The sequence below is a fragment of the Trichechus manatus genome, unplaced genomic scaffold (genome assembly GCF_000243295.1).
Source record: "Trichechus manatus latirostris isolate Lorelei unplaced genomic scaffold, TriManLat1.0 scaffold00027, whole genome shotgun sequence".
Classification (NCBI taxonomy): Eukaryota; Metazoa; Chordata; class Mammalia; order Sirenia; family Trichechidae; genus Trichechus; species Trichechus manatus.
In genome coordinates, this window is record NW_004443963.1 from 20,858,868 (window position 1) to 20,880,984 (window position 22,117).

The following is a 22,117-nucleotide window of genomic DNA, read 5'->3' on the forward strand; positions in this document are numbered from 1 at the left end:
TTCCATGTTAATGAATATGGATTTGTTTCAGAATTTTTTCATACTATTCTTTTTATGGATGAATTATTATTTATTTAATAAAGCCTTAAATGTTTTAACTATTATAAAATTGCTTATTAAAAATCTTCCAATAAATATTTCATGTATTCTAAATATTTTTCTTTCAAGTTATTGGAAATTAAATTTCCGAAGCAAAAGTCACTCATATTTTAGAATTTTGAATATATTGCCTCCAAGGAAGCTGTAATTAAGTTCAAGTGTGGCAAAACACAAATTTACTTAATTATGAGAGAAAAGGATAAAATAATTGAAAAATACAAGAGCAGCACCAATGTAAATGTAAAGAAAGGAAGGGATGAAAATTATGCAGAAATCAATAAATTTGTTTATGAATGGTTTCTTCAAGCTGCCACCAAAACTGTTTCCATTTCAGAACCTATCTTGCAAGCAAAGGCCAAGGAAATGGCAAAACATTTAAACGCTGATAGAGTCTCAACATCTAAGGGTGGCTTCAGAACTTAAAAAACAACAACAATGACAACAACAAACAACAACAACAAAAAACAGAATCATTTGCAATGTAGCGTGTGTGTCGTCAATCAAGTTTGACAAAGACATTCTAAACTGGTTCACAAAATTAAGAGATCAGAGGGGATAGCATCCTAAGGACATGGCAAATGTCAGTGAGACTGCTCTATTTTACAGGGCAATGCCTAATACCAAAAACCAAATCCATTGCCACTGAGTCTATTCCAACTCATAGCAACCCTGTAGGACAGAGTAGAACTGCTCCACAGGGTTTCCAAGGCTGCACTCTTTACAGAAGCAGACTGCCGCATCTTTCTCCCGAAGAGCAGCTAGTGGGTCAAACCAACCACTTTTCAGTTAGCAGCTGAGCGCTCAACCACTGCCCCATAGCCCTCCTTCAATGCCTAATAAAACCAAACCAAACCCACTGCCTTTGAGTTGATTCCAACTCATAGCACCCCATAGTGTTTCCATTGCTGTTAATCTTTTTACGGAAGCAGACTGCCACATCTTTCTCCTGCGGAGCCTCTGGTGGTTTCCAACCACCGACCTATTGGTTAGCATTGATTGCTTTAACCACTGCGCCACCAGGGCTCCATATGCCTAATGAAGGGGGAAAAATGCTCACAGGGTCAGTTTTTGAAAGAGTGACTTATGGTCCTCTTGACCAAGAGTTGTTTGATAAGGCTACAGACTTTGAAATTTGTTTCAATAATTTCAAGAAACAATCAAACTAAACAGTTGACATTGAATGTTTTTGTTAAAAAAGTGAATTCTACCCATCTTTGTTGAATAGTATATGCACATATCTTTACATAATTTGAATAAACATGTAAATTACAAAAAATGATTTGCATTTTTAATTTATTTTCCAGTCCTATAAAATCAAAAAGAAACACTTTCTGGATGTTTATGAGGTAGGATTCTTAATAGAGAGCGATAGAAAAGTGGTAAGATTGCACCCTGCCAAAGGTGGACAACTTGTGAGACCCAGTTCTCACAAGTTTCACTGTACCTTCCCCTTCCTTTTACTTTTAACTTAGTTGTGTCTTTTATCTAAACTAGGATTTTTGAAAGATAGCATTGTTACTTACTGCTTTTTGCTTTTTTATCCAATCAGAAATCTCACCCTTTGAATTGGAGTGTTACGATTATTTACATATCATATAATTATTGATATGGTTAGGTTTAAAGCTACCGTATTGCTATTTGGTTGCTATATATCATGTATGTTTTTGTCTCTTTTTACTCTTTTTAAAGCCTTCTTTTCAATGACTGTATGTTTTTGCATTCCATTTTGTATCCTCTTTTGGTTTACTAGATAATAAATAACTTTGTTTTATTTTTATATTGATTGATTTATAGTTTGTACTATTATCCTTAATTCTTAAATGTTTTCATTTAAATGATACTATATCATTTCACGTTGCTGTTGTTGTTAGGTGTCTTTGAATCAGTTCCAGCTCACAGAGATCCTCTGTACAACAGAATGAAACACTGCCCAGTGTTGTGCCATCCTCACAATCATTGCTATGTTTGAGCCCATTGTTGCAACTACTATGTCGATTTCATCGAGGGTCTTCCTCTTTTTTGCTGATCCTCTACTTTACCAAGCATGATGTCCTTCTCCAGGGACTGGTCTCTCCTGACAATGTGTCCAAAGTACATGAGATAAGACAAAGTCTCACCATCCTCACTTCTAAGGAGTATTCTGTCTGTACTTCTTCCAAGACAGATTTGTTCATTCTCCTGGCAATCCATGGTATATTCAAAATTCTTTGCCAACACTACAATTCAAGGCTTTAATTCTTCCTTGGTCTTCCTTATTCATGACACAACCTTGCTTGCTGAAAGTGAAGAGAACCATTTCATATATGTGGTATGAATCTGATGATAGCATATTTTCATTTTTCTCCCCTCCTATCCTTTGTGTGGGGTCCTTGAGTGGTACAGTCAATCAATCAGCTGCTAATGGAAAGATCGACAGTTTGAATCCACCTATAGACAGACACCTTGGAATACAGGCCTTGGCAATCTGTTTCTGAAAGATCACAGCCATGAAAACCCTAGGGAGCGCAGTTCTACTCTGCAACACTTGGTGTAGCCATGAGTCAGAAATGACTTAAAGACAATTAAAAAAAAAGTATCCTTTGTGTTGTTGTGAAACATATTACTTCTATGTTATTAACTCTGTATTAGTTAAAAATTGTTGCATAACAAATTTCCACAAACTTATCTGTTTAAAACAACAATCATTTGTTATCATACAGTTTTTGTGGTTCAGGAATCTGAGCATGAGTAACTGGTTTCTCTGCTTCAGGGTCTCTCACAAAGCTGCCATCAAGGTGTCAGCCAAGGCTTCTTTCTGTCACAACATAACAAGGATACCCCTTCCTCCATTTTCCAAAAATATGTTTCTCACTTTAAACTTATCACTGGCAGCATCCTCGGTGTCCAGATTTTTACTAAGAGTTTGTTCAAGGGAATTTACGCTTTCTTCATCGTGCTCCTCAAAATCCTTATGGACTCTGTCCACTGTCTGGTTCCAAAGCCACCCCACATTTAAAGATATTCGATATCGGTAATAGCCCACTTTAAGTACCAACATCTGTATTAGTTATTGCTGTGTAACTGATGAACATAGAGTCAGCAGCTTAAAACAACATGAATTTATTTTTTACAGGTTCTGCGGGTCAGGATTCCAGATACAGTTTAGTTGTGTCTTTTACTTCAGCGTTTCTCACAAGACATCAATTAATATGTTGGATAGGGCTGGGATCTTATCCACAGCTTCAACTTTCCCCTTTCACACCCAGGAGGTTGTTGGCAGAGTTCAGTTCTTGGGAGTTGTTGAAATTGAGGCTTCAGTTCCAGCTGTTGGCTAGAGGCTGTCCTCACTTCCTTACCATATGGGCCTCTACAATATGGTCACTTATTTTATTAAAAATGCAAATCAAGAAAGTAATGAAGAGAGTTTATTAGCAAGATGGTAGTCACATATAACTTTATCACACATGTGACATTCCATTATGTTTGCTGTTATCTTATTGGTTAAACGCAAGTCAAGGTCCTTCTCATACTCCGTGGGAAGGAATTATACAAGGCCATGAAGCCTTTGGTCAGTAGGAGGAGTTATTAGGGGTTCTCTTAGAAGTTTGTCTACCACAGAATCCTCAATTCATTTTTTAAAATTATTTACACTTTAAATGGTTGATTTTCTTTGAAAATTTAAGCTTTAGATAAAAATATTTTACATTTATTCATTAAATTACTAACACTGACCGTCTTTATTCCTTTTTGCACCCGAGTTTCTGTTTGGTATCATCTTCCTTATCCTGAAGAATAAGGTGGCGCAGATGGTTAAGCACTGGGCTGCTAACCGAAAGGTTGTTGGTTTGAACCCATCCAGCGTTCCACAGGAAAAAGAACTGGAAATCTGCAATCTGCTTCCATAAAGAATAAAATCCATTGCTGTTGATTCCAACTCATAGTGATCCTATAGGATAGGGTAGACCTGCCCCATAGGGTTTCTTAGGCTATAATCTTTACAGAAGCAGATTGCCACATCTTTCTCCTGAGGAGCAGCTGGTGGGTTTGAGCCACTGCGCCACCAGGTCTGGGGCGGTTCTACTCTGTTACATGAGGTAACTATGAGCAGAAATAATCCATGGCGCCCAACAACAAAAGCATCCAAAAATGTGAGAGAATACATTTTTGTTGTTTTAAACCACCAAGTTTATGGTAATTTGCTACCATAGGTCTAGGAAACAAAAAGGGTATATACTATCAATCTGTGTTATCACTGTTGATGTCACCTTGATCACCTGATTGAGGTAGTACTTGTCAGGTTTCTTCAGTGTAAAGTCACTCTTTTCCCTGCTTTCCATATTGTACACTTTGAAAGGAAATCACTATGAGAAATCCACATTTAAGGAGTCAGGGGTTATGCTCCTGCTCCTTAAGGTTGTAGTATTGATATAAATTACTTGGAATTTATCTGTATGGGAGATTTTTTTTCTTCTCCTCTATTGATTCATTTATTCAATTATTTTATTTATATCAGAAATGGGCTTATGGATATTTATTTCGTACTTCAGGCTATAAACCAATACTACTTCATTTTACTGCTCAACTTATTCCAGCTTTGATCATTATGACCTCTTTTCAGTTGGCTCCTGTCTCCCTTTGGCATGGTCCCATCACTGGGTTTTAATTTTTTTATTTTTTAAGAATTGTCTTACTTTCTGGCATTTTGAGATGCTCCAGGCTCATATTGTTAATTTCCTATCTGAGTCATAAAATCAGCCCTTCCTCCAAAAGGTCCTGGCTCCTTTTATTGGAGAAAGGTGTTAGAAACTCTGATGTCAGCAACAGATCTGCGGCTGAAGTGTCTTTGTGTCTATGGCTTCTCAGCTGACAGAACAAAGAAAAACGTGTGTGTATGAACCTGTGTATTTACACATATCTATAATTATTACTCTTTGTACTCTTCTGTATCTATGTTAAGCTAACCATGAATTTATACTGGTATCTCCAACTCTAATTTGTTACCACAAGGATCATTCCAGCATTCTTCCTTGCTTATCTGTAACCTCTCACCTCCACCATTTGTTCTCCATTTACTTAATAGTTCAAGTCCAATATACAGATATAACAGTATCAGAATTAATGTGTAACCGTGTGTGAAACTACTCCATCAACTAGAGTATACCGCTTACGCAGGTTTTCTTTTGCTTTCCATTGCCTAACAGACTGCACTCGTTTCCATAGCTTCTTAAGTTAGTATCTTTCCTACCTACTCATTCACGATTTTTTAAAGATTTGCATGCATTAAGGTTCACCCTTTGTGTTGTAAAGTTCTATGGGTAAGATAAATGTAGAATGTCATGTATTCACAAGTACAGTATTATACAGAATCATTTTACCACCCTAACAAATCTCCTGTGTATCACCTATTCAATCCCCACCACACACACCCTGGCCACCACTAATCTTTTTGCCATCACTAGAGCTGGACTCGGCAGTGTTTTTGTTCGACTGCACCTAACAAGAACATAGCTTTTTTAGATTGATCTGTGTCTTTCCATGGCTTGAAAGCTAGTATCTTTATATTACTGAATATTATTCCATTGTATGGTTGTACCAGGCATTATTTATCAGTTTATATAATGAAGGACATTGTGATTACCTCAAGTGTAGGATTTTGATGGACATGAGTTTTCAAATCTCATTGAATTGCCTTTACTCTTTTGTGAAAAATCAGTTGACTATATTTGTGTGGGGCTCTCTCTGGGTTCTCTATTCTTTTCCATCAAACTATTTGTCTATTATTTCACTAATACATTTTACTGATTAGTGTAGCCTTACACACTCTATTGATTAGTGTAGTCTTATAATAAGCCTTGAAATCAGGTGGAGTGAGTCCTCCAATTCTTTTTTTTTTCTTTTCAGTATTTTGTTGTCTCTTCTAAGTGTTTTGCTTTAGAATCAGTTTGCCAATATCTACAATGTAGCCTGCTGGAATTTTTACTGAGATTGTTTTAAATCTATAGGTGAATTTTGGAAAATTAATTGACATCTTAACAAGATTGTGTCTTCCAATTCATGAACACAAAATCTCTCCCTTTATTTAGCTCTTATTTTATTTCTTTCACTGAAGTTTGTATTTTTTGCCCATAGTTCTTGTACATATTTTGTTAGATTTATATTTTTTTTGTTCTATTGTAAATGATATTTAAAAAAATTACAAATTTCAATTGCTGTTTGTAATGCATAGGAAAGAAATTGACTTTTGTATATTAACCTTGTATTCTGCAGCGTGGCTATACTAGCTTATTAGGTCCAGGAGATTTGTGTTGTTGTTTCTTTGGGATTTTCTATACAGATAATCATGTAATTTGTGAGCAAAGCAGTTTTATTTCTTCCTTCCCAATATGTATACCTTTACTTTTATTTTCTTATGTTATTGCACTAGCTAGTATGTCCAGTATGATGTTGACTAGGAATGGTGACAGAGGACATCGTTGCTTTATTCTCAATCTTAGGAGGAAAATATCTACATTCTCATCATTAAGTATAATATTACCATTTGTTTTTGTAGATGTTCTTTATGAAGTTAAGGAAATTCACTTCTATTCCTATTTTGATCTTAGTTTTTATTCAAAAATGGGAGTTCCTTTTGTATTGAATGCTTTTTCTGCATTAAATGACGTGATCATATGATTTTTTCTCTTTAGCTTGTTGATGTGGTCAATTACATTGACTGATTTTTAAATATTGATTCAGCCTTGCATATCCCTTGATCTTGGCGTATATTTCCTTTTCTATACAGTTGCATTTTATTTGCTATATTTTTGTTGAGGATTTTTGCATCTATTTTTATGAGAGATATTTGCCCAAATGTTCAAGCGTTTTCAAAACTTACTTGCATCATATTTGCTATTGACCTATTCACCAAAGCAAGTCACATGACTCAGGCCAGAGAAAGTATGGGAGGGAATTACTGCTTCTTCTTGTCAGGGCAAGCTCATTTTTAAACCAACCACTGAAGCTGGAGAAATAGAACACGCTGAATGAATTAACCTATATCATATCTTCTACCCTTAAAGTCAACTCTAACAAATATCTGGTTTTTGTTTGTCTATTTTTGCTTTGTCTTATATTATTTACCACGTGAAGTAAGAATTGATGCTGAGAAAGAAAAAAAAAAAAAAAATAATGCCTGCTTACTTATACATAGCTGAACTTCCACAAACACAGTTCTTCCTCTACAGAAAAACAAAAAAAAACTCTTGATTAATTATGATTGGCTTGATTTAGATCACAGCTGTCAATCAAGGTAGATTGTGTGATAGAATGCAGTGATTGACTTAGGCTGAGTTGTGTGGTCCACCACTGAAACCAGGGATGGAGAAAATTTTCCTGGAAAAAAAAAACCCACAAATTGAACAATGTTGTTTGTTGGATATTTCTACTCTCACCACCAAAAGCAAACGGAGGTTAGGGAAAAAACAAACAAACAAACAAGAAGTAGTCATCAAATATTTACAATGGGTGCAAATAAAAATGGGCTTAGAGAAAAGGTGAATATTCTTGACTTTTACATTGTTCACTTGTCACCCAGGTTACTTTTCTATCCACATCATTCAAGCCATTCACTTATCCAACCTTACATCTACATAACCACCCGTTTATCCATTCATCAAATACGCATTGAGCTTCTACTGTGTGGTATGACGTTAGGACTTGGTGTTCTGGGTGTGGAGAGGGGTGGTTAAAATATATTTCAACCTACCTTCATAGATTTATGATCAACAAAAAATTTCTTTTTCATAAATGGCATAAATGACATGTACGATTCTGCAAATCACTTTTCAAATATGCATATTTTTAATATATTTCTATGATAAGATCAAGGTCCATATCATTTGGTAAATACTACATCTTATGCCATAATTCCCTAATGAACTTACATATTGCCAAAGTGATGTTCATTTGGTTGTTTCCAATTGTTTGCTATTACTAAATGACTAGAATGAGCAATGTTAGATATATATTTCAGGCTTACTGGCAACTATAAACAAAAAAAACCAAACCCCTTGCCATTAACTTGATTCTGACTCATAGCAACCCTATAGGACAGAGTAGAACTGCCTAATAGAGTTTCTAAGGAGTGACTGGTGAATTCAAACCGCTAACCTTTTGATTAGCAGCCAAGTTCTTAACCACTGTGACACCAGGGCCCCGCTGGCAACTATAGTTATGCCATAAATTCCTAGATTGATATTTTCCAGGTGAAAGTTTATACCTACTTTTGATAAATAACTAAATCTAAAGTTTTCAAACAAATTGTGTATGAAAGTGCCAATTTATCTGCATACTTGCTAACATTTCACATCATCAAAAAACTTACTTGGTGCAAATGTGATGAATGGATTACATATTAAGGTTTTAATTTGCAAATTGATGATTTATAATGAAGTAGTGAATCTTTTCCTGTTATAAAAGATAGTTGTATTTAACTTTTATTGAATCAAGTATCTTATTTTCTCTTGCTATTTATGAATTGTTTGTAATTCTTATTGATTCATAGAAGCTTTTTAAATATTATTAACCCTTTCCTGTTAATTGTGCAGCAAACCTATTCTTTTAATTATATTCTTTCTTTAATATTTTTATTTACATTTTGCCATTTTACTATAGATTTTTAAAAGTTATTAAATCTGTCATTTTTTAAACAAATGGAGGCAGGAATTTTGTCTTTTTAACAAAGACTTGTCCACACTCATATTACAAAATCCTCATGAAAATCATCTGAAAAGATGAAAATGGCTGATTTAACCATGAAAGTTGCTGGTTAAAATTGATATATTTTATCTACTGTAGAGCATTGTCAAATAATGAGTTGTTTAATAACGAATTGATGGGAAAAATAGTGATTAAATGGCTCCGAGAACAGCCTGATTACTCTACAGGTTAAGTACTAGGAATTTGTTTATCAGCTTTATCAAAAATATAAAGTAGATATGCATCTTTTAACATGATTTAGCAACTTAGTTACACTTTACTTCTTTGAGAGGAATGCAATTTTTTTTAGTGAGTCATTAAAGGATTGTTTAACTTGCTTATTCCGCAGGGTATATATGAAAGGATTCAACATTGGTGATATGGATGAAATGAGCACTGACACACCTTTATTAATCTCCACGTCTTCTTTTGCAGAAGGTTTGACATAGATGAAGATGCAACTGCCATAGGTTATGGAAACTACAATCATGTGGGAAGAACAGGTGGGAAAGGCCTTTTTCCTTTCTTGAACAGAAGGGAATTTTAGAATTGTCTTCATAATATATATATAAGAGAGAACTACACATACAAGAGTGTTGATGAAGGTCATCACAGCACAGGCTATAACCATATGCTCAATTAATCATGTGTCTGAGCATGAGATTTTCAGGATAGGAGATGCATCACAGCCAAAATGATCAATGACATTAGATTCACAGGGTTCCAGATTAAAACCTAAGCTAAGTGGTGGGAGGATAATCATAAATGATGCCATCCAACAGCAAATAACCATTGTTTTACATACTTGGTTGCTCATGATTGTCATATAATGCAAGGGTTTGCAGATGGCCACATAGCGATCATAAGACATGGTGGCCAAAAGAAAAAATTCATTTGCCCCAAAGAGATCTGTAAAAAAGAGTCGAATGGCACATGCATTATAGGTAATTGTTCTGTCTCCAGTTGATATACTGTATAGGAATCTTGGTACACAGGCAGTTGTAAATGAGATTTCTGGGAAAGAAAAATTTTGGAGGAAAAAATACATGGGTGTTTTAAGGTGGGGATCCACCAAGGTGAGGGTAATGATGGTCAGATTTCCAGTTACACTCAACATGTAGTTTGTTAGTAGGAAAATAAAAAGCAAAACCTGTAGCTGAAGATCTTCTGTCAGTCCCAGAAGGGTAAATGTTGTTATTGTTGTGTGGTTTCTCATTATTGACTTCAGGCGAAAGCAAAACCTACATGTAAATGTCAGAGAGATTTGAATTGCTGAATTCAGTGACAAAATCAGGTCATGATGAACACTCTTCCACATTCAACTTATCCAATACCCATGAGTTTTATTTATTGATCTCAGGAACACATTTTCTGTTGTGTAGTGAGATGAACTCTCTAATTTATTTATACAAAATGGTCAAATGAGATTTTTTAAAATAAATTTTTGTCGTTTAACTTTTATTACTCTTTTATACTTCCTTAATAATGCATTTAACATTTTAACTTCTACTTGGGGTTTGTGCACTTTGACTCCTAAACATCCAAATTTGTAATTTTACATGTCTCTTTTAAGCTTCAATACCTATATCTTGTATCGACTCTTTGGATTACACAGTGTAGTACAATCTGATGGTTTTGCTGCACTCTTTTATTACATCGTTAGGCAATGTTGAGTATAATAAATGCACTGTGGAAGACAATAAAAAGTATACTTTCACGCTTTCAGTTAACTTGGTTCAGATTGGAACACATTTAATACAACATATTTTGCAATGTCCAGAAGAAAAAGTCAAGGTTAAATTGCTGAATCTCCTCACCATGACAATGTGTACCCTCCCTTTTCCTTTCCTTCAAGTTCACACTCTTTGTGTCTATTTATGCATTTTGCATTCATTTCTCAACCTATTACTATCTCACTTTCTACTTCATAAGCCTTTTAAAACTGCTCCAGCATGCATCTTCATATTACTTAATTCAGTATATAATCATAATAATGGTAAACACTTCTAAGTGTCCTGCCATGCTCCAAGCACTGTTCTAAGCATATTACGTATATAACTGATATAATCCTGTGAGGTATGGAGGTACATGATCTCCATTTTGCAAGTAAGAAAAACTGAGGCACAAAGAGGTAAAGTACGTGTCTGTTTCCTAGAAAGTGGCCAGCATCCCAACTCTAATCACTGCGCAATGATTGTTGAGGTACATTTACCTGAATGTTTAGTTTAATGAAGACAGTGTTTCTATCAGTATTCAAAACCTTAAAAGTAGGGTCACTATAAAATTTATTGTCTAAGGAACATATCTGAGAAGTATTAGTAATTAACACAACTGGTGTAAATGGGATTGTTAAGGGCAGAAACTAAATATGAATCACTCATATACAATCACTATCTCAATTCCTGTGTAATATCAGAGCTCATGGACATAAAAAATTGCTCAAGTACACCTGGCTAATTTTCCTTATTACTTATCCTTTGTTGTTCTCGTCATTTTTGTTAGCTGCCGTCAAGGTGGTCCCAACTCATGGCAAGCCTGTGTGTTACAGAGTAGAACTGCTCCATATGGTTTTCTTGGCTGTAATCTTTACAGAAACAGATCACCAAGCCATTTCTTTCACAAAGCCTTGGATGTGTTCTAACCATCAAAATTTAGGTTAGCAGCTGATCGCAAACCGCAAGTACCACCAAGGCTCCTAGATATTCTTTAAGTATATTGATTTCTCCATATTTGTTCAATATTTTTCTCAGGAAAAATTAAGACTGGAGACTAGGGACTCTGTCATCTGGGCTAAGGTGAATAGCTAGCTAAAAGTTATTTAATCATTTATCCCTAATTACATTGATAGATATTCATAGATTTCTAACTTGCAAGTAATGTCTCCAAAGCTCCGAATTTTCTAACCTTTACTGAATGTGAAAGGTATCTCCTGGGAATAAGTCATTTTCTTTTGGTTTTAAAATATTTTCCTCAGAAAGTCTTGATGTGTGTAAAACCAGAGCCTTAAAAAGTGTCTTTTTCTCATTTTTCTAATTCAGTGAGCACTGTCTTCACCGCTATAGACCCAATATACAGAGTGAGATATCCATGGCAGAGAGAGTCTACCACAGGACAGAGATATGAATCCAGCTCAGGGTAGATGAAGCTCAATAGAAAGCTGGACTCTAGAGCAGGGCATATCATCAAGAGGTGACTCTCCAGTTCACACTGAGAACCTTCTTTCCTGTTCTCTTTTTCAGAATCTTGAGGCATCACCTAGTAATAATAGTGCTCTTGGTATTTAATTCAGCTTTCTTATGTCTCAAAGCTATTTCTCATCCTCAATACTCAATATTTTCATTTTGTCTGAATCCAGACTCACATAAATATTAAGCATTTAATAATCTCTTTATATTCATATTGACTATGTTGTGTTTTAAATATTTGACTTCAAGGAAGTATTTTAATTGTACAAAATATTAGAAATGGATAATAAACTATCAGTCAATTTATCAGTCTAATGTCATTGTGTGTATGTGTAGCTTTTTTTTTCTCATATGTATGTTTGTGTGGGATTTTTCTTACGAAACTTCCCTCAAATCAGGCCTACTAATGATTTGTGTAGCCATAGTTCTAGAAAAGTTATACCTCATGAATGACTTGGATATTTTTTCATCAAATGCTAACATTAGTATTCAACATATGGATTATTTAAGCTTAATACTTTGCTTTTGGAAACCCTGGTGGTGTAGTGGTTAAGAGTTTGGCTGCTAACCAAAAAGTCAGCAGTTCGAATCCACCAGGTGCTCCTTGAAAACCCTATCAAGCAGGTCTACTCTGTCCTATAGGGTCACTATGAGTCAGAATCAACTCAATGGCAACGGGTTAACTTTGCTTTAAGAGAGAAATGTATCATGATATTCTCCACCCACTTCCTCCCCTCTTGACAGTATAAGACATACAGTAAAAATAACTGAAGTAACAGACATTTTTGTACTTACCCTTACTGCAGTAAGTATTTCATGGCATCTGTTGGCACTTTATTTAGAGATGTTCATAACAGACACAGGTTGAACAATAATATGCCAGTGGAGACATATATTTTCTGAGGAACAACACTCAGCCAGAAAGTACCCTGGAAATACCCAGAAACTCTTTACACTATAAAGGGCTTCTTCTAAGAGAGGGAAGGAGCCATCTTAAATCAAGGAGATATGTTCTTGTTCTCTAGCTAGCTAAAATAAAGGAATGCTGGGTATGTCATGGGCTATCAGGGCTGGGAATGTCGTGAGTTATCAGGTAGTTAGGGATAGCTAATCTGAACTTATTGGTCAGAAAAGCATATTTGGCACTAAATGTTAAAGCTAGTTACTTTATATAGTCAATCTTTAATAGGAGACAATAGAGTCAACGAACAAGTGAGTCCTTCAATGGAATGCTATATTATTTCCTGAAATAACTAAAACTGTTTTATACATCTTTCTCTGATAAGGATTACAGTTTAAATGAATGAGGAGCTAATCATGATTTGAATAAAAAAAATAGTTTGATGAGATTTCATCCTTTACACAACAAAAAATCTCAAATAAGCTAAAGATGTAAATATTAAAAATTAAGCAATAACAGACATGAAAATAATTGGAGAATATTTACATCAATTTAGTTTTGTAAAAGTCAAACTAAGCTTACATAATAGTGCATTATAAAAATGTTGATAATTATCACACCTAAAGAAAAGGCTTTACACACTATAAAAGACAATAAACCAAATTTAAAACAAATTTAAAACTGGAAATTACATTTTAAACATATATGATAAGCATAAAGTTAATAGAATTAAAAATAAAAATACCTAGGTTTAGCTTTTGGGAGTACACTGTTGCTCTACTTTGGATCAAATACATATTTTATAATATAACTAGATGGAAATCTATGTCAAAAGTCATAAAAATGTAAGTTTTCTGTCTACAAGTAAGCATTTCTCTTACGCAAATGGTAGTGCATAAAAACAGTCATATGCATGAAGATAGTTATATAAAATCTCTTTTAGCAGTATTTTTTCTTACAAAGGGGAATTGTGAACAACTTAAGTTTTCTAACTAGTGGTACTTATTACCAAAACAGTTCAATAATTAAAAATTGATACAAACCTTTAATATTAATAAAATTCAAAAAAGGATCATTTTAACCAATAAATTTGAAATTATTTTTGAAAAGAAAATAGCATGGCATGTTTCCATAAGGCACATGCAGACATTTAACGCATCATTTTAAGTAACGGAAATTGTAAGCAAAATATATTTCCAACAATAGTATATAAATGTATGGTTCTTTCATACAATAAAATGCTATATAGACTTTAAAAATGATTGGATATGTTTGTATTTACATAGAAAACATGAATAGTATATTGTTAAATATAAAATAAATTAGGTTATAGAACAAAATATGCGTATATATGTATGTATACATACATACATGTATGTACCCATGCTAGAAATGTATATTGAAAGCTGTTACTTGTATCTTTGATTATCTCTATGTTGTGAAATATTTGTCTCTTTAGATATTTTGATTTTGATAATAAATATGTTTAGACATTATGAATAAATAATAAAGAAAATAAAAGAGTTTTTATATTCTTCCAAATGCATTAAAAATGGAAAACAGCCAAAGTTATAATGTGACGCTTCATGTTCTGAACCATCCTTAAGTCTGATGCTATTATTACTTCTTACTGTCTTTTAAGATACTGTCTTTTTTTATCCTTTATTTTGTCAAAGTTCACTGCACAGTGAATTCATTAATGGTTTTTTAATCCGGGTTACAAGGATCATTTTCTTTGCTTACACAATTAACACTTCTTTACCTCTTAGAGACTGAGCTCATAAAATATATATCTTTCAGTAGAATAAAATCTGCCCCCTGTCTTGAGAGGTCAGAACATAGTTCTTTCATAATAAGAAAAAAAATCCAGAGCTTCCCACTGTGCCTTTTATTGTAACACATAAGTGAATGCTTTTGAAGTGTAGAGGTAAGAATTAGAAGAGCTCTATCAATTTCCAGAATACCCATTGTATGTCTGGTAATAAGAATGTCACCATCATGCCATCCACTGAATTTCTATGTTCAACTTTGGGGCATGAGGTCTCTATGAGTGGGAATCAACTCCACAGAAACTAGTTTCATGTGTAGGACACTCTCAGTACATATGTGATCCTGTACTGTCTAAGACAGTTCTAGATTTCCAGTTATTAATTTCTCCCTGACCCTATAACAGTGCTACGTTTCTTTCATGGTGCCCATAAATGATTCTCTGTGTAAAATGGCCCCAGTGGATGCTGTCACTGCCCACATTAGTGGATAATCACATTTTCCAGTCTCCAGGAATACATTTTAAAGGATTTTGTGGGTAGTATTTTACAAAGACAGATTGGAAACCATCCATACAATGAACAAATTGTGTCCCTAGGGGAGTATCTATATCCATTAGTAATGAAAGACAAATCAAAACCATGGAGACATTTTTCGCAGACAAATAGCTGCTTTTGTAATTCATTAGGGATAGCCAAAGACAACCTGTGGAATCATGGTTGTTCAACATACAAAATAATAGAACCCCTGATCTCTAGTGTTAATTTCTCACCCACACAAACACTAAACAGGTAAATGTGTCACAATGATTATCTGCCCTGTGATGATTATCTGCCCCTGTGGGCATCAGCAAATGTCTGTATTGTATGACCACTATTAATGATTATAGAAGGCTGTTTTTATCTTGTGTTTGATGGCAGTGGTATGAAAATCTTTACTTCAATTACTTTAGATTTTTCCTTGGAATGCTCTGATATGCCATGTGAATGCTAATCTTATTAATCATTTTTGCTGTAATGTATATTTTATACTGAAAATCACATGATCACAATTATGGTTCATAAAGAAGATGATTATAGAGGTTGTTTTTTAAATATTCATTATTACCCTATGTGTGTAGGTAGGTAGATAGATGATAGATAGATAGCTGCCATCCAGTGGTCCCCAACTCATGGAGACCTTACATACAACAGAAGGAAATGTTGCCTGGTCTTGGGTCATTCTCACAATTGCTGCATGTTCTTCTCCATCATTGTGGTTATTGTGCCAATCCGTCTCACTGACGGTCTCCCTCGCTCTTGCTGGCCCTCTACTTCACCAAATGTGATGTCACCCTCTAGTGGTTGATCCCTCCTGATGACATGTCCAAAGCGAGCAAGTCAGACAATGTTTTGTTGTGATCGTAAGGTTTTCATTGGCTTATATTCAGAAGTAAATTGCCAAGCCCTTTTTCCTAGTCTGTCTTAGTCTGGGGAAAAAAAAAAATCAAACCAAACCCATTGCCACTAAGTTGATTCTGACTCATAGCGACCCCATAGGACAAAGTAGAACTGCCCCCATAAGGTTTCCAAGGAGCGCCTGGTGGATTCGAACTGCTGACCTTTTGGTTAGCAGCGGAACTCGTAACCACTATGCCTCCAGGGTTTCCCTTAGTCTGGAAGTTCCTCTGAAATCTGCTCACTATGGGTGATCCTGCTGGTATTTGAAATACTGGCAGTATACTTTCCAGCGTCACAGCTACATGTAAGTCACCACAGTATGACAAACTGATAGACAGGAGGTGGCCTATGTGTGTGGGTCTTTCTTAATTGTACATCATCAGCATAATTATAAAGGTAAAGGCTTTTTTCTCCTGTTATACCCACATGATTATATTTTTTGATGACTTAAGAAATTGAGTCTTTTTTGTATCAATCTTCAAGCACGGAAGATGTGTATACAAATAAAGAATTTCAGTACTCCTGTCCTCTATTGAGGTACCTTTTCGGTACAAGTGGTTTGCACTCAGCAGTCAACTGAAAGGTGGTGTTTTGAACCTACCCAGAGGCACCACAGAAGAAATGTCTGGCAATCTGCTTCCATAAATATCACTGTCAAGAAAATCCTATGGGACTCAGTTCTACTCTGTAACACATGAGTAAGAGTCGATTTGACAGCAATGGGTTTTTGCTTTTGGTTCTATAGTGAACCTAAGTTGAAGCCATTCGTTTATATCCTGAGATTAGCAAGTGAAATAAGCATCTGATAACATGATCAAAGAATTGCATTATACTCAAAGAGATTTTTTTTCCTAAAACTTTATATTAGTTTTCTGTAGCTGCATAATAATTTACCACAAAACCTAATTGCTTTAAAAAATACGCATTTATTATCTCACTGTTTCTGTTGGTCAGGAATTCAGGCACAGCTTAGCTGGGTTTTCTGCTTAGAGTCTGCAATCAAGGGCCAACTTGCTGTGTTCTCATCTGTAGGCTAAACTGGGAAAGAATTCTCTTTCAAGTTCACTCAGGTTGGCAGAATTCATTTTCTTATACTTGTAGGACCGAGTCTTCTGTTCCATAAACATCGTATATCTCTGTTTATTTAGAGCTTTCTTAATTTCTTTCAGCAGTGTTTTCTAGTTTAACTTATAAAGGTCTTGCACATCTTTTGTTGAATTTATCCTTAAGTACACCATATTATTTGATGTTCTATTTTTATTTCAATATCTGATTATTGTCTTTTTTATTGACCTTGTCATGCAAACTTACTAAACTACTTACAGCAGCTTTCATGTAGATTCTTTAGAATTTTCTGCATAGACAGACATATTCTCTGCAATGACAGGATAAATAAAAGTGTGTTTCTTCTTTTATAATCTTTTTTTTTTTTTTTCTTATTGCACTGGCTAAAACATTCAGTACAGTGTTGAATGTTAAGTGGTTATCTAGTGTGGCTATAACATAAATACCACAAGTGCATGGCTTTAACAAACAGAGGTGTATTCCCTCACAGTCTAGTAGGCTGGAAGTCCAAATTCAGGGTGTCATCTCCAGGGGAAGACTTTCTCTCTCTGTCGGATCTGGAGGAAGGTCCTTGTCATCAATCTTCCTCGGTCGAGGAGTTTCTCAGCACAGGGAACCCAGGTCCAACGGACGCGCTATTCTCTAGGCTCTGGTATCTTGGTGGTATAAGGTCCTCCTGTCTCTCTGCTCGCTTCTCTCTTTTTTATCTCAAAAGAGATTGGCTTAAGACACAACCTAATCCTGTACGTTGAGTTCTGCCCCATTAGTATAACTGCCTCTAATCCTGCCTCATTAACATCATAGAGGTAGGATTTATAACACACAGGAAAATCACGTCAGATGACAAAATGGTGGACAATCACACGATACTGGGAATCATGGTCTTGCCAACTTGACACTTATTTTGGGGGGACACAATTCAATCCATAACAGTAGCTAAGAGTCAAAATCAACTCACCAGCACCTAACAACAACAGATCCTACATTATTTTCTTTCTAATTATTCTATGATTTTTGAAATCATATACTGTAATTGGAGACTTATCTATTTTTCCTTTCAGTTCTGTCAGTTTTTACTTCGTGTGCTATGAAGTCCTGTTATCAGGTGTACACACATTTAGGAATGTTATATCTTCTTGATGAATTGACTCTCATGACACTGTGAAATACCCTTGTATATCTCTGGTATTGTTCTTTGCCGTGAGGTCTACGTTGATTGATGTTAGGATAGACACTCCTGTTTTCTTATGTTTAATGCTTGCATGGTATTGTTCTCCACTTCTTTTTACTTTTAACTTGGTTATACCTTTCATCTAAAATGTGTGTTTTGAAAGATAGTACAGATGGGTATTGCTTTATTATCAAAATGTATCATCTATACTATTTGTATATTGTATAATTATTGATATGTTTAAGTTTAAACCTACCATCTTGCTATTTGTTTGCTATGTGTCACATATGTGCTTGTCCTCTTTTCCTCTTTTTACTGCCTTCTTTTCAATTGACTGTATGCTTTTGCATTCCATTTTATATCCCCTTTTGGTTTATTGGCTTTAATTTTTTTTTCTATTTATTGATTTAGAGTTTGTGATATGAATCCTTAATTCATAGAAGTTTATATTTAAAAAATATTATACCCTTTCATGAATTTTTGCATCAATCAGATGACAGCATAATTCTATTTTTCTCCCCTCCTATCGTCCATGTTATTGTGAATTTTATTTCTACATATGTTAAGAACTCTATATTTGTTACCAATTGTTGGGTAAAAAATGACCACAGAATGCGGGGCCAAGATGACAGAGTAGTCAGATGCTTTTGGTGGTCCCTTTTACAACAAAGACCAGAAAAAATAAGTGAATCAATTATATTTGACAATCTAGGAGCCCTGAACATCAAAGGCAAAGTTGAGGAATCAGACTGAATGGCAGGGGGAGGGAGAGACAGTTCGGAAGCAGCGAGGAGTTGCCAGACCTGACCCAGCGGGAGCCTGAGCCCTTCAAACAGGATCAACTTGTGGTGTGTAGTGAGGCAAACAGTGGTGCTCAGGAGGCTTTTTCTGTATCGGGAGAGACCCAGAGGCAGAGTCTACTTGGGCATCCAGAACCAGTGAGAAGCAGCCTTAGATTGGCAAAAGATAAGTACTGGCATCTGACCTATCATGAGGATCAAAAACACCCCCCTTTGGGAGAAACCTCTCTCCTGTTTACCTGCCCACAACCTGCTCTGCACTGGGTCTGGGACGGCTTCAGCTATTGTCGAGTACTCTGGGCTTGAAGTAAGACCCATCACACACCCTGAGTCATTCTCCCGGCCTTGGAGAGGGAATAAATTAACAAACAGGGGTAAAAATAATCTGCCAGTTCCCCTAAGCCAGGAACTAAGGGTAGGCACAGCTCCTTTGCCTAGGCACAGGCATAAGGGGTCCACGGACTTTGGGTGTTTTTCCCCCTGCAGAGACTTGTGTGGGCCCAGTTCAACAGTGTAGGCCCTCATTACCACAGTACAACAGGGTATATACCTGAAATCTAACTTCAACTGTTTCAGCTGTGAAGTGGCATGTTTGTGACATTTGACACTGTTCTGCCCATTAAGTAGGGTCTTCATCTACCCACATCAGGGGCCTGAGGACCGGTGGGCTCCACCTATGCCACCTAGCCACCTGCAACAGGGGCCCAAGAATAAGTGGTGCCCCCCAGTCCTTACAGCCAACAGCATTTGGTGCTCATAGTTTGGCTGCAAAACCCACCCATCTACTCGCTCTAGGGAACAGGGACACACTTTCTTCCCGGACATTCAGGGGCAGCAGTCGGTCCCCTGCCTTGCTCAGTATGTGACCCCCTGCTGCAGCAGGATGGCTATGCCTGCACCAATTACCCAAGCCTGTCAAGGACTGTAGGTGACAGCCTGCACCACACATTTCATGGATGACTACGTGGATACCTGAGCTGAATCCATACCAGAGGAGTGGGTGGACTCCTGGGCTCACATACTTAGTGGCAGGTCTGGCCACCTGGTGACAGGACACTGGAGCTTCAGGTGTGCCAGTGATCAGGTTAGCTCACAAGAGCAGCCTATTTGGGCATATCAAAACAAAACAAAATGCTAGGATGCAGCAAGCAAATATAAAATAAATAAGTATAATAAATTATTGATGGCTTGGAGACAACAGGCAATATGAAATTACATAAAAAGGCAGACCATGATGGTTTCAGTAAGCTCCCAAAATAAAGAATCAAGAAATTTTCCAGAGGAAGAGAATTTCTTGGAATTACCAGTGGCAGAATACAAAAGATTAATATACAGAACTCTTCAAGATACCAGGAAGGAGATCAAGCAAAACACAGACCAAGTAACAGAGGAACTTAAGAAGATTAGAGAAGAGCATAATGACAAATTTAACAGGCTGCAAGAATCTGTAGAGAGAAAGCAATCAGAAATCCAGAAGATTAACAATAAAATTTCAGAATTAGACAACGCAATAGAAGGTCACAGGAGCAGAATTGAGGCAATGGAGGTCAGAATTAGTGAGTTTGAAGATAAAGCACTTGACACCAACTTATTTGAGGAAAAATCGGATAAAAGGATTTTAAAAAATGAAGAAAGCCTAAGAATTATGTGGGACTCTATCAAGATGGATAACCTACTAGTGATTGGAGTACCAGAAAAGGGGGGGATTATAGAAAACACAGAGAGAATTGTTGAAGATTTGTTGACAGAAGACTTCCCTGATATCGTGAAAGATAAGAAGATATTCATCCAAGATGCTCATTGAACCCCACATAAGGTAGATATCAAAAGAAAGTCACCAAGACATATTATAATCAAACTTGCCAAAATCAAAGACAAAGAGAGAATTTTAGGAACAGCTAAGGATAAACAAAAAGTCATCTACAAAGGAGAGTCAATAAGACTAAGCTCTGACTACTCAGAAGAAACCATGTAGGCAAGAAAGCAATGGGATGAAACTACCTGCCAAGAATTATATATCCAGCAAAACTGTCTCTCAAATATGATGGCAAAATTAGGGCATTTCCAGATAAACAGAAGTTGAGGGAATTTGCAAAAACCAAACCAAAATTACAAAAAATACTAAAAGGAGTCCTCTCGTTAGAAAATCAATAAAATCAGATAACAACCCAAGACTAGAACACAGGACAAAGCAACCAAATATCAACCCAGATAGGGAAGTCACAAAAATAAATCAAAGATAAAACACTGAAAATAGGGAAAACACAGATCAATATGTGAAAGATGACAACATTAAAACAAAAAAAGAGGGACTAAATAATGTAGACATAGACTTTTCATATGGAGAGGAGGTGAAGGCGATATAAAGAAATAAAAGACAGATATAAACTTAGAAAAATAGGGGTAAATATTAATGCAACCACAAAGGAAACTAACTATCCTATATATCAAAATAAAAAACAAAAAAGGATAAAGAATCACCAAATACAAAATCAATAACAATGAAAAAGATGAAAATACATAAAGAAAAACTACTCAGCATAGAAAATTAAGCTGAACAAAGAAACTGTCAACAACACACACAAAAAGGCATCAAAATGACAGCACTAAACTCATATCTATCAATAATTATGCTGAATGTAAATGGATGAAATGCACCAATAAAGAGACAGAGAGTGGCAGAATGGATTAAAAAACATGATCTGTCTATATGCTGCCTACAAGAGATACACTTTAGACTTAAAGACACAAACCAATTAAAACCCAAACGATGGAAAAAAATGTATCAAGCAAACAACACTCAAAAAAGAGCAGGAGTGGCAATATTAATCTCTGACAAAATAGACTTTTAAGTAAAATCCACCACAAAGGATAAGAAAGGACACTAGATAAAGATTAAAGGGTCAATACACTGGGAGGACGTAACTATAATTAATACTTACATAATCAAAGACAGGGCCACAAAACACATAAAA

General features: G+C 35.6%; 1 protein-coding gene across 1 annotated transcript; it reads right to left on the reverse strand.

The window, feature by feature from the left end:
- Positions 1-9,053: 9,053 nt before the first annotated feature.
- On the reverse strand, positions 9,054-10,059 carry LOC101356538 (olfactory receptor 6C68-like). The gene is given in 1 exon segment (XM_012554852.2): positions 9,054-10,059. A coding segment is annotated over 1 exon segment (939 nt). The 5' UTR covers positions 10,031-10,059; the 3' UTR covers positions 9,054-9,091.
- Positions 10,060-22,117: the final 12,058 nt, after the last annotated feature.